A 13,445-nucleotide genomic window follows, 5' to 3' on the forward strand; every position below is an offset into this window, starting at 1 on the left:
AAATGTACCCATGTGGTTCTCCCTCACCCTGCACCCCTTCCTCCCCCTCTGGAAGCAACCACTGTTCTGAGTCATGTGGTCTTCATTCCCTTGCTCTTATTACAAAGGGCTTTACTGAAGCATTATATCCCCACAAATTATGATTTTCTGGTTTAAGTTGTTTCACATTTACACAAAGATATGCTGTATGCAGTCTTTTGGGAGTTAACTTTTCCACTCAATTCCATTGCTAAGCACTGTAAGTAAGTAGTCTCTTGAATCTCTGAGTAGGTGAAGAAATTACAGCTGATCACTGTGAGGCCAATGCTCCTCTTGGCTAATGCTGGTTTTATGTTAGTCTGTGGCATAGAGAAATTCCATTTGATGGGGTCTGGGGTCATGCTCTGTAGCTCTGCTTTGTTTAGCACCTCCATTTTATGGCCCTTGGAAAGCATATTTTTCTTTGTAAATTGTAGATATAATGATTGGGTCCTTATTTCAATGACACCTGTATAGAATGCTTGGTGCTCAATTACCCGCAGTATCATTATGGGACAGCAGGCACTAAGTGGGTTAGAGACTGGTCCTTTTATTTCAGCACCGAGTTCACAGAGTCCTGGGCCTCCTTGTCCCACGCAGTCCAGGCCAGCCAAGGTCCCGAGCCCAGGAGCCAGCTGTGGTGCTGTGGGTGGCCCTCTCTGGGCCACTTCACTGTGCATTTACTTCTCCAGGAACAGGGAGTCAGGCATTCTCCGTATTTCACATTTTGGGCAATCAGGACTCAGCGTGGAGCAGTGGCTGGTTTTAGGCCACCCAGAGGGCAGGCAAGAGCCATGACAGAGCCAGGACCAAGCTGGGAGCCCACGCCTGGGCCCTGGGAGGCCTTGGGCTCCAAAGCCAGTTTGAAGCACGCTCCTCCCCTTCTCCCCGCCCTCCCAGCCGGCGGGCTCGGATGAAGGGGAGGAGCTCTCCCGGCTCCGGTGACACCGTCACCAAGGCAACGCGGCCATACTGGCCCCAACGGACCTGGGGGCTGCGGCGGCGCGGCCTCGTGGGCAGAGCCGGCGGCATGGACAGCCTCTTCGTGGAGGAGGTGGCAGCCTCCCTGGTCCGGGAGTTCCTCAGCAGAAAGGTAGGTCGCGGCGCCGCCTCCACCGCTCGGGGCCACTGCCCCAGGGTGAGGGTGCAGTCTAGGGGTACCCCCGCCAGCTCCACGCCTTCGGGAAGGAAGAGTTCCCTCCTGCCGCCCCCTGCCCCGGGGATACCCGACGGGAGCGCCCCTTTCCCGGACCTGTTGAAACTACATTTCCCAGGAATCATCGCAGCCCCGCGCAGCGCCCACTGGCCACGCCGGCCCGCGGCCGCCGTCCAGCGCTGGCATCCAGCCCCTCCGGCGGAGGAAGTGGCACGGGGACCCGCACGGGGAACGGCACGGGGTGGGGGCGGCGGCCCGGGGTGAGGGCGGCGGCCCGGGGTTGGGGTGGCGGCCGGGGGCGGCTTCCTCCCGGCCTCTTAAACCACGGTCGTCTTGTCGCGGCCGGCTGGGAGCGCATGGCGCAGGCCTGGCAGTCCGGCGCCGTCGCCCGTTCCACCACCTCCACCCTACCGGGAAAGAAGGTCCCCCAGTGGGAACCCAAGGAGCCAAAACGCGTTCCCGATAGTTGAACCCTTCAGTCGTGCTCCTCGGCAGTGGGAGCTTGAGGTTGCAGCCTTGGTTGTTTTAAACTTCCGTTGTGTTGCACAGGAAGAGTTTTCGGAGTGCTCAGAAGTTGGGGAGGTCCTTTGCAAGCGGTCTGCAGTGGAGGTGGGGACACTGTGGGACAGAGGTCGTTGGAGGTTACCGCGTAAGCCAGTGTAGGGACAGCAACTATTCCATATTCTAACTCAATCTGTGCAGAGTGACCGAGGGCTTGGCACTCACGGTGTCTGTGTCGTGTTGAGTAGGGGCCATGGGCAGCTGTCTAGGTTAAACATACAAAGAAAATCTTTTTTTTTTTTTTTTTTAAGATTTTTTTTTTATTTATTTGAGAGAGAGGTAGTGAGAGAGAGCATGATCGAGGTCAGAGAGAGAAGCAGACTCCGGGTGGAGCTGGGAGCCCGATGCGGGACTCAATCCTGGGACTCTGGGATCATGACCTGAGCCGAAGGCAGTCAGTCCTCCAACCAACTGAGCCACCCAGGCGTCCCAGAAAATCGTTTTTTGAAGGGGAAATTGGAAGGGCTTTGGAATCAGGTGGGGCAGTTCAAATACCAGCAACTGGTTAGCAGTGAGAGCTTGGATCCGTTACTCACTGTCTCAGTTTCCTTTTCTGTAAAACAGAAAGACCCACCCTTTGCAGATTTATGATGGGGATTAATAATATATAGTCAGCCCCTAAGCATCGTATGCACATAGTAGGTACCTGTATTCAGCGTTATCTTCACCCCCCCATCTCTCATCTGCATCTGTTTTGAAAGTGTCTTTCTTTGCTTTTTAAAAAAAATTTTTTTTTTTCCATTTAAAAATGTTTACATGCACTGTGGCTTCATTGTATCTGCTCTGTTTTATGGCTGGTTGACCTTTTGTCACCAAGTCCTGGCCGCACGTTGGATGTCAGTGACACATCCTGTGAGGCTGCCCACTATTACCATTTCTTTTCAGTTTGGACCACCAAGCAAAACTGTCAGCTTTCCTCATGCCTTGCCTTCCTTGAGTTCAAAGGAAATCCACAGTCCTTACCTGCTCTCTAAGGCTCCCCCATGTCTTGACCCCAGTGTACCACCCACCCCAACGTGGGTTCCAGCTTCTCCCACATGCTTTCCCTGCTTCCACCCATGGCCCACCCCAAGTCTGTTTCCTCCAGGTGGTCTTCTTGGATAACTCCAGTCGGAATACCTGACTTACCTCGTCTGTGACTTGCTCTTTGGCGCTCACGTTACACTTTATATGTCTGCCTGTCTTGCCTACTAGAATAGTCCACAGAGCTGACACCTGATCCGGGTGGAGTCTTGGCAGTGTGTGGCTCATGGGGCCTCCTCTCCCTCCCATTTTTCATCCAGGCACACTGAAGCTCTGACCTGACAAAGGAGTTGCCCACAGTCGCTCAGAAAGTTGTAGAGAGCTGGGACTGCAGTCCAGTTCAGCTGTTGTCCTTGTCACCTTCTGCTCCAGTGCCGAGACCATGTACCCCCTTCAGGGCTTGGCACAAGGCAGGCATAACCTGGAGAGTTCCCATCATAGTGTGAGGTACCTTCTAGATGCCTGTTTGTTTTCTCAGATCCTCGTAACAGTCCTGAAAGACAGGAATTCTTACTCCCTTTCCTGCAAGATGAGCACGAGACTGGAGGGCTAAGAAACTTGCCCAGGGTGAGCAAGGGAGAGCTTGTCACTCCTCTCCTCAAAACCTTCCATGGGCTTTTTACTACAACCAGAATGAAATCCAAGGGAAGGCCTCACCCAAGCCTCAAGGCACTCTATGACCCTGCTACAGGCTGGGCCTCTGGCCTCACCTTCCCCTACCATGTCCTCTGCTCTCTACCCTACATCACACCCAGCTATGCTGGCCCCCGTCCAAGCATGGTCTGCCCTCAGGGAGAGTCATGCTAAAGTCCTGCAGTGTCAGGGTCCTCCAAGGTGACTCCTCATGCCCCAGCCTCCCCTTCCTGCAGCAACTTGACCCCATCCTACCTCTGCCACCCATTCCAAGCGGTCATGTCCCAAGCCTATTGCTATACGCACCCCACCCTTTCCGGAATCTGTGTAATCTGTCATCCTCACTGGCAGCTCACCTCCCTTAGCAGCCCGCCTGTCATAAACTGGTCTTCAGTCTCACTCACATCTGCATTCCACAGTTCCTGCCAATTGCTCCCAGGCCCCTGGCTCTGTTGTGATCTCTCCCTACTTCTTAGCCACCCATCGTTAGAATCACACCCTCAACAACATGCTCACCTCCCTTGCCCTTCTCTTTTTTCCTCATGCTCCCCCCACCCTGAGTTTTCAAATTCACCTTGCTACTGGCCCCCCCCCCCCCCCCACCTGGCCTGAAGCCCTGAATGGGGCTGGAGATAAACACACCACCATGTGGTCAGTCCCCTGAGGCTTATAGGTCTCCAGCCGGCTCCCTCTCTCCACTCTGGGATGGCCATGTCACACCTGCCCTCACCTCCAGCTGCACAGCTCCTTCCCCATTCTTGTTTCACAGAGAGAGCTCCCGACAGGCTGCACCACCACAGTTGTAAACCTTTCTGGGCCTGGACCCTCACTCTGCCTCTGTCCCTGCTCCTGTGAGTGAATTCTCCATACTCCTGGGAAAGCCACCCCCTCCCCGAGTATCTGTCCCCACTTGCCTGCGTGAGGGCACTGCTGCAGTTCTCTCTCTCTGTTGCACATACATTTTGTCTTCTCTCCTTGTCGCTCCTGCAGAATCCCATCTTGACCCCCAAATCTCTCCAGCCAATTTTTCTTCTCCCTCCCTCTTACAGCCAAATCCCATGAAAGAACTGGGTGTGCTTTGATTCTAATCCTTCTTCCTGCTTGCTCAGACCCACTCTAATCTGGCTTCTGTCCCCACCGATCCACGGAACTAACTCTTGTCAAGTGTGTCAATGACCTTTAACTTTCAGTCCTCACACTTCTTGGTCTAACCATGTGTTTGACATAGCCGATTGTGTCTCGCTTCCCGGAAGCTCATTCCGCTTGGCTTCTGGAGAGCCCTTTCTGCACTGCCTCCTCTAACCTCTCTGGTTCTTTGCTGGACCCCCTCATTTCCTAGAGCTGTGTGTGTTGGGCGTCTCCAAAACTCAGTCTTCTCTTCTTCACTTGCTATTTTGCAGGTGCCTCTGCTAGTCTACTGGATTCCAGGGCCATCAATGTGACAACAGTTCCCAAATGCCTATCTCTGGCCCAGGTTTCTCCCAGAACTCTTACATTCTTTCCAACAGCTGAGTTTACATTTCCTCTTGGACATCCAATAAATATCTCAACACGTCCAAAATCCAATTCCTGATTCCCTCTATGCCTTGTAAGTTTCCCATTTTGGTAGGCAGTATCACCATCTTTCTAGTTGCTTGGGCCAAAACCTTTGTGATCATTCCTGGCTTTTTTCCTTTGTGTATACCCCACATCCAGGCCATTGGTACATCTGTTGGCTTTACCAGCAGAGCACACAGAGCATGTAGCCACTTCTTTCTACTTCTGCTGCCACCACTTAGTCCAAGCCACTCCATCTCTCATATGAGTTGTTCAATAACATCTTAACTAGTTTCTGCTTAATCCCTTACCTCCAAAAACCTATTCCCAGCCTAGCAGCCAGTGATTCTTTACAAACACAACTCAGTTCATGCTCCTTTTTAAATCCTGCTTCCACCCCACCGTTTCACAAAAGCCAACAAGGTCTTTCCTTTCCAGGATCTGGGCAGCCTCTCTGACCTCATTTCCAGCCCCTGGTCATGCAGCTATAGCTGCACTGGCCTCCTGTGACTGCCACATGGCTTTTGCCCTTGCTATTCCTTGTCGAGAATACACTTCTCCCAAGTGTCTTCATGGCTTGCTTTCCTACTGTCCTCATGTCTCTTCTTTAATGTCACCTAATTGTGAAACCTTTCCTGCTTCCCCAACAGAATGTCAGCTCTGTGAAGGAGTGAGGTGTGTCTTATTCTCTCAGTATCTCTTGCATTGAGAACAGCCCACCATATAGTGGGTGCCTAGGAAATGTTTGTTGAATGATGAAGATTAAGTGGACCAGGTGGAGCTGAGGACTGGCTGCTTCCTGAGGGCATCCTGTCCACTACCCCAGTAGTTCTTACATGTCGGTGTGCACCACAGTTCCAGGGAGTTTGTGAAATGTGCCAAGACTTGCTTGGCAAGATCTGAACTGGTGACAGATGTAAGGGGTTGTCCAGCAGTGAGGGACTCATGGTTTCTGCCTCACTCTGATTGGCAGGAAAGCCATGGGGGAAACCCAGATGAAACAGGGGTGCTTGCTATAACCCCCACTTCCAGTTCATTCTCCCTAGAGCACTCAACCATGCCCCTCTGCCTTTCCCCCAACATGCACACCCATTTCTTTCTGATCCCCCTCCTTAGCACTTCCTTTTTATTCCCTTTGGTTCCGGGTTGTGTTCATATCTCTTTCTTCACAAATTCTTCCTCCCTCACTTCATGGCAAGCAGCAGGTTTTGTCCTGTTCTCTCATCAGTGGGAGCCTCTGTGAGATTGTGAACACAAAGCCTGGGGGAGAAGTTAAGGCCTGGCAACTGTGAGGGTCCTGATCCACAAAGAGTCAGGGGCTCCCTTAATGGCAGGCTGAGCTGTCTGTGAGCTGTCTCTTTCTCCTCCATGTTCGGTGATCACCCTGGCCCAGCAAGGTGGGCAGGGAGCTGCATCTGTGGTTATTTTTTGAACAAAGAAGCCAGGCTCACAGGAAGAATAGCTCTTACCTTTGCCAGAGTGTGTCTCAGTTGGGCCTTCTGGATGGTCAGGGCTGAATGTTGGTAATGGCCTCCCTGGGAACTCAGCAGACATTTACCACGTGCTTCCAGTGAGCCTCAGTCCTGGCGTTGCTGACTCACAGGCTGGGATGGTCAGGACCCCCTGCTATGGGCTTCTCTTGTGTTACCCGGGCAGATCAACCCTTGCTCTCACCCGAGAAAAGAAAGGAATCATTATTGGCCTTTTGCTCATTTTTTGCCTTCAGTTTATTTTTAAAGCTTCATATTCTGTGGCTCCAAATCTAGTGTCTAACCCAGGGCTCCAGCCTTGGATGAGTCAGTGACCTGAACCTCACTTTTCTTTTCTGTAAAATGGGTCAGCAACTCCAATCTCAGCTCAGCCCATAGGGTTCTTGTAAGATTCAGAATAATAATTATGAAGATGTCAAGAATAAAGGTTATATAAAAATAAATTAAGTCAGTTTTTGGTCCTTGCAAGATCCTTGCAAGGAAGGCAGGATAGGCAGGGTAGGAATGATCATAAGGACACCAACAGTCTTTTATTTATAATCCCCATCAGAGACTGGAAGGTTTTGATTTAAAATGAAAATAATGATTCAGGTTTCTTCCCTCAGGGCTTAAAGAAGACATGTGTGACCATGGACCAGGAACGCCCACGCTCTGACCTCAGCATAAACAGCAGAAATGATCTCCGCAAGGTTTTGCATCTTGAATTTCTCTACAAGGAGAACAAGGTAACGTGCTTTGAAGGTGTGGTGTAGTGTTCTGGAACCGAGCTTGGCAATGTCAGAGCCCCTGTGGACCCTGCCAGGCTGTCGGAGATGGGTGGCAGGAGGTTCGCCATGCCTGCGGCCAAGGAGAAATAGGCCCAGCCAAGTTCTGACAAATCCCAAGTGTGAGCTGGGTTTCCAGGCTCAGTCAGGCCCCAGGCCCCCGCCAAGAGCGTATTTTGCGTGTGTGGCTGTGAAGCTCCCTTTGAACCTGGGCCCTTAATGGTTATTCCCTGTGCTCCCTCCTCCCCTAGGAGGCTGTTTTTAGTCAGACTGTACTTAAGAGTGTAGTATTCGGTTCTACTAAAATTTTCCATTCCCAGCCTGTGTAAGATTTTCCTTCTCCAATTCTGAGTAATAGCTTATTTTTAAGTCTGCCGTGACATTTAATTTAGGCAGAAGTGGGGCTTGGGTTCAGCTTAGCTTGGGGCATTGGAGTTGAGATAGCAAATGGTTGGGGGGTGAGGGTGGGGCTTCCCTGATCCCTCCCCCTCATCCACCCTGACCTGCGCTCCCCTCACCCAGTTATAAGCTTTCCACGGCATCCTGTGGTTCTCCTCTGTTGTGCTCTCGCACACTTATAATACAGGATGTGTGTGTGGTTGTTTAATTAGCACCTGCCTCCCCACTCACTACCTTGGATGCAGCAGGAGGCCAGAGATTGGCATCTCTTGGTTCACTGTTGTATCCTCATACTTCATGTGTTGCCCGAGGACATAGTAAATAATCTCTATGTGTTTGTGGAAGATACGATTGGCTGCCTGACTGACTGAATGAAGCTTCAATTCTGGCCTCATTGGTTTTTCCTGCTATGAAGACAGAATCTTCTAATTTGATCGAAGAATGGACTCTCCAGCAGAGGTTGCCTTGTGGTAGGCATAGCGTTAGCGTTAGGAAGAACTTCATGTTCTTATAGTTCAGCATTTATCATAATTTTTTAAAGAGGCAGTAAGATGATATTTCCTGGAGTCCAAATATGGAATACAAAGAAGGGGAGCCCCATGGTTGAATTGGGGGTGAAGAAGACTTGCCTTCTTGGCCTTTGAGGCAGGCAGCCCCCCAGGACTGGTCTAAGCAGCTTTTAAACTACCCATGGAATGGGGGCCCTCACCTGGGGGAGCTGTGAGCCAGAGAAAAGGGCTTGTCAAGGTCTCACAGTGAGTTACCGAGGAGGGGGAAGGCTAGAACCAGACCTTCCGATTCTCAGTCCTACTGTAGTAATGGTGGTCAAGCCTCCTGTAATTGTAATGCTTTACTTAATTGAAATCTTAGCAGATTGGGTTGGAATGGGGGGCGGGTGACATCCCACCCTCCCGTGCCCTCCAAGGCTGTTTCTGAGACACCTGGAGGATCCTCAGAAAACCACCCTCATGCACGTCCTCGGCCAGGGGGGAGCTCAGGCTGAGTTCCCCTCAATAAAATGAAGGATGCCATCAACCTAGGGGAACATTCAGGTTGCTAGAAGTTCCTCTGCCTGACTTTGATGAGAAGAAGGCAGCGGCAGCCAGGTGCAGTCCTAGCATCAGGTCAGTAAAAACATCGGATCCATGCCTGTCATCCTTGGTCCAGGGGTGGCACCAGGGCCCCTCTGCCTCCTCTAAGTGTCCAGCTGGAGTCCTATAGACCCAGGCAGCAGCCATCCAACCCATCTCCTTTTGCTGCATTGTATGTAAGGCAGGAGTGTGGACTGTAAATTTTAGAAAGATTTTTTTTTTCCATAGTAAGATAGACAGGTAACAAGAAAATCAATTAAGCATGCTGGTACAGTGGGGATTTTATGTGAATGTAACTTTACCTAATTTCCTGGAATCATCTTTGCCATTCAAGTGACTTTGACTCCTCCGCTCTAATATAGTCTCCCTAAGGTAGTAATTATCTGAAGATGCTGAAGGGTTTTTCGTTACATCTTGGTAAGTGCCTTGATTATTTGATTTATACAGTAGTCTTTAGTAGCTATTAGATAATGAGTTGACCTTATATATTACAGAAAAATAGATTTATTAATCTACCTATTACATGATGATTTTGACATTCACACAAAGCTAGTCTGATTCTAGGAAATCCCTGTAACTTAATGTTAATTCCAGTAAATTGTTTTTCCCTGTTAAGGATATGATATATAAAAATGCCTGTGTAAAAGGCATTTGAAAAAGGGTGTCCAGATTCATATAAAGGCTGTGACTATTCTGAGCAGAATGTTATGAAAAGTCATAAAGTATAATTCAGGTCATCTAGGGCTATAAATCTCTCGTATAGAAAGAAAAAGCAAGAAGGTTGAAATAAATTACATAACATCTCTCCCCGACTCTTTTCCTCATGAGTTTCATTTAGACTTAGACAAAACAGGGTTTTTTTTTGGGGTCCCATGCTAAAAAAATAAAGCTGTCCCCTGATTTTGACTGCCTGATAAATCTGTTGCTGTTGGTCAGAACCCATCTGGCTGTGGGTGTTGGTGGCTGAGTTCTGCTGCACAGATCGGGGGTAGAAAGGGGAAGGCCTGGATGTGCCTGAGGGTCCTCTCTGCGCCAGGTCCTTTGTCAGGCCTTTTACTGCTCTGACTGCAGACTCACCAAATGCCTCACATCTGACCACACTTCCCAGCAGCTTGGTGTTCCTGAGCAAGTGGGCTGGGGAATGACACAGTTACATGGCCTAAGGTCAGCCTGTGGATTGCTGCTTGGACATCTGTGTTTGTCCAAATTACTTAAAGGAATTTTAAGAGAAATCAGGACTCTGATCTTTGCAATTCTGGCTTAATAAGACACAGTAGGGCCTGGGACTATATATATTTAAAAACCTCCAAATGTGATATTTGGCATAGTCAAGGTTGGGAAAACCTGATGTCATTTCTTTCTTTCTTTCTTTCTTTTTTTTTTTAGAGAGAGAGAAAGAGAGAGTGCATGAGTACAAGTGGAGGGGGCAAGGGGCAGAGGGAGAAGGAGAGAGAGAATCCTAAGCAGGCTTTACACTCAGCATGGAGCCTGACTTGGAGCTCGATCTCATGACCCTAAGATAATGATTTGATCTGAAATCAAGAGTCAGGCTTAACAGACTGAGCCCTCCAGATGCCCCTGATGTCTTTTATTTCTAAAACCAACTACTAAAGAGTTTGAGGTTTTTTTTGAGATTTGGTGTAGATTAAGTCAGTCCTAATGGCCTCCCTATGTTCTTTGAAATAACCTTCTGCGGCACTGTCCCTGCAGTCCCCAGTGTCCAGTGTTAAATGCAGAGTACACAGCTGAAGAGAATACTCAGGTCCCAGATGTTTATTATCTTGCACAGTTAACAATCCCTAAAGATTTATTTATTTATTTTTTTAATGAACGGATGTATATTTTCTAAAGTTATTCCTAGGAGAAAAACCAAGAGGAAATTTGCTTGATTATTTTCCTATTCATGTCATATTTTGTTAGAGTTGTTCATTAAATCTCCTGGCTCATGCATTGGATGTTAGTTCTTTCAGGGTAGAGATTTTTGTCTTCCATCTCTGTTGTAACACAGGACAATTGCTGAAAGAATGTACAGATGAATGAGAAGCTGATAAAGTATGTCAAAGAATTGCACTAGCCATCTTTTCCACCCTCCCTGTGAATCTGTACACATGGTTAATGATTTTTGTTTTCTTCCAACAATAGGCCAAGGACAATCCTCTAAAAACAAACCTTGAACTCATTACCAGATACTTTCTGGATCACTTTGGAAATACTACTAACAATTTCACTCAAGAAGTGCCAATCCCTGCACTCCCAGTTCCAAAGAAAAATAACAGATTATCATCAAGATGCCCAGAGACCACACTGGTCAATATATATGACCTTGCGGACGAAGATGCGACATGGAAATCGTCACTGTCAGAAACCAGCAAAGCCAGGTAGCTCTTCTTCTGTTTACAGGGTGGATTAGTTTCCTGTTGCTGCTGTGACCGGTGCCTATAAACCGAGTGGCTGGAACTGTCAGGGTTTTCCAGAAAAACAGAACCAATAAGAAGTGTGTATGTGTGTGAATGCATGTAAATATATATATGCAAGTATTATATGTATTTATATACATATATCTTTTTGGATTTATATTTCCTATATAGAGATTTATTAATTTTTTTTAAACTTTATTATTTTTTTAAGTTGGCTCTATGCCCATGTGAAGTTCAACATACGGCTCGATCTCATGACCCTGAGATCAAGACCTGACCTGAAATCAAGAGTCAGATGCTTAACTGACTGAGCCACCCAGGCAGGTGCCCCTATAAAGAGATTTATTTTAAGGAATTGGCTCACATGATTGTGGGAGCTGGCAAGTCTCAAATCTGTAGGGCAGACTGGCATGTGGGAAACTCAGGCAGTATTCTGTGTTATAGCCTTGAAGCCGAGTTCTCTGGGAAACCTCAGTTGTTGCTCTTAAGGCCTTCCACTGATTGGACAAGGCACCCATATTACCTAGGATAAACTCTTTACTTGAAGTCAACTGATGTAGATGTTAATCATATCTAAAGAATACCTTCAGGAAGCATCTAGGCTAGTATCCAATCAAACAACTAGGCAACGTAGTCTAGCAAAGCTGACAGATAAAATTTAAGCATCACCGTGTCTTAAAGCAATACGAATTTATTATCTTCCAGTACCGAGGTCAGAAGTTCAAAATCGGTCCCACTGAGTTGACAGCAAGGTGTCAGTAGGGCTTATTCCTTCTAGAGACTTTTGGGGGAGAATCTGTGTCCTTTCTTTCTTTAGCTTCTCACAGTCACCTACATTCCTTGGCCTTGGTTTGTGGCTGCTTCCTCTGTCTTCAGAGCACATCCCTCCAGCCTCTGTTTCTATCATGGCATCTCCTACTCCTGACTCTGACCTCCTGCCTCTTTGTAACACAGAGACTTGTGACTCTAATGCCTGCCCCCCAGATGATCGAGGGTCATCTCCCCATCCCCAAACCTTAACACATGTGCAAAGTCCCTTTCCACATAAGGGAACATCCCCAGGTCCTGGGATCTGGACGTCTTCGGGGAGTCAGTATTCAGCCCCCACATTGTATGCTTTCAAATTCCCTGTTGAGGCGCACTGTTCCTTTCCCCCAGAGGCCTTGGGAATGGAGGAGGATGCTTATGATTCAAATGTTTAATGTTTGTCAGCATTAGGGACTTGCTTTGTTTGCATTTTCTTAAAAAAATGGGTATGGAATTCTAAAAGCAATGCGGTAGACATGGAAACATCTGAAAAATAAGGCCTTTTGAAACTCATAGGAAGAAAATGAATTGCTGTTCTTGATTGAACCTCCATTATTTGGAAAGCAGTTATGTTAAATTACAACCTTAATATACCGCCTGCAGTCGCTCGCGAGTCTAATTCCCTCGGGCTGGGTGTTTCCTTCCAGCTCTGTTGAGAAGCCTTTTCTTTCATGGGGGTAGTCAGGGTGTAGGGTCTGGGCTTCCAGCTGCCGAAGGATGAGCACCATTAAAAACATTAACTCAGGGCTTAAGATGCGAAGGTGAATCAGGGTGGTGTGGAAGAAGATGGTTCTTCCTTCAAAAGCACGTACTGCCTGGCTGGGAAAAATGAATATTTCTGAGGCGATAAAGAACCAGGAGAAGTAGTGGAGGCTCCCAAGTTCCACCCAGTTGTCCAAGCTACAAACTTGGGTGTTATCCTTGACCTCTCCTGCTCTATCATTTTGGCCTCTGTGAGTCCTTAATGACACTAGACCCTTTCCTACTTTCTCTGCCCTGGGAGCAGTGCCTCAGTTCCATACCCTCCTCTCTTGCCTGGGCTAGCTCCCACAGGCTTTCTCTTGCTTTCCAGGCCTCTGGTCACCTGCTCCAATCCTTCATCCACCTGAGGTAGTAACTGCTTCCCACAAACAAGTCTGGCTGTGCTGCTTCCCCATGGAAAGGCCTTCAGACCCTTCCCAGGGCTTCCAGGGTAAAATATATACTAAGGTTAACCTGCAAAGCTCTTTCCTTCATCAGCTGCCTGGCTCACCCGGGCCTGGCCTGCTTTTACAGGGTTCTGTGCTAACGCCTGGGGCATTCTGGTTATCTCCTACCCACTAAGTCCTTCAGACTCAGTGCCGCCTTCTCTGCAAGTCCTCGATTTCCCCAAGTTGGTTGTGGCCCCTTCCTCTGCTGAGTATGCCCTCGTCATGGCACACACATGACTGCTTCTCTCATGGGTGACTCAGTGCTTGGTAATCAGCATCTTGGCACAGAGCGGCCATCAATGCCTCTTTAGGCCAGAATCTGATGGTAGAAAACCCGCCAGCCTGTGTCAGAGTAGTGCT

At 48.5% G+C, this 13,445-nt stretch overlaps 1 protein-coding gene across 8 annotated transcripts in view; it reads left to right on the plus strand.

Moving 5' to 3' along the window:
• Positions 1 to 930: 930 nt before the first annotated feature.
• The window catches only part of MINDY4 (MINDY lysine 48 deubiquitinase 4), a 116,957-nt gene continuing 104,442 nt past the window's right edge, over positions 931 to 13,445 (plus strand). For 4 of the 8 annotated variants that reach the window (XR_009352917.1, XR_009352919.1, XR_009352916.1 and 1 more), the window contains exons 1-3: positions 944 to 1,111; positions 7,023 to 7,142; positions 10,814 to 11,049. Coding sequence is in view for 4 of the 8 variants with exons in the window: in XM_059171486.1 (XP_059027469.1) it covers positions 932 to 1,111; positions 7,023 to 7,142; positions 10,814 to 11,049 (536 nt within the window). In the remaining 4 variants the exon portion in view is untranslated. Of the gene's footprint in view, positions 1,112 to 7,022; positions 7,143 to 10,813; positions 11,050 to 13,445 lie in introns of all 8 variants that reach the window. The other 4 variants (XM_059171484.1, XM_059171483.1, XM_059171486.1 and 1 more) reach the window with 3 other exon arrangements.

The sequence above is a fragment of the Mustela lutreola genome, chromosome 4 (assembly GCF_030435805.1).
Source record: "Mustela lutreola isolate mMusLut2 chromosome 4, mMusLut2.pri, whole genome shotgun sequence".
Classification (NCBI taxonomy): domain Eukaryota; kingdom Metazoa; phylum Chordata; class Mammalia; order Carnivora; family Mustelidae; genus Mustela; species Mustela lutreola.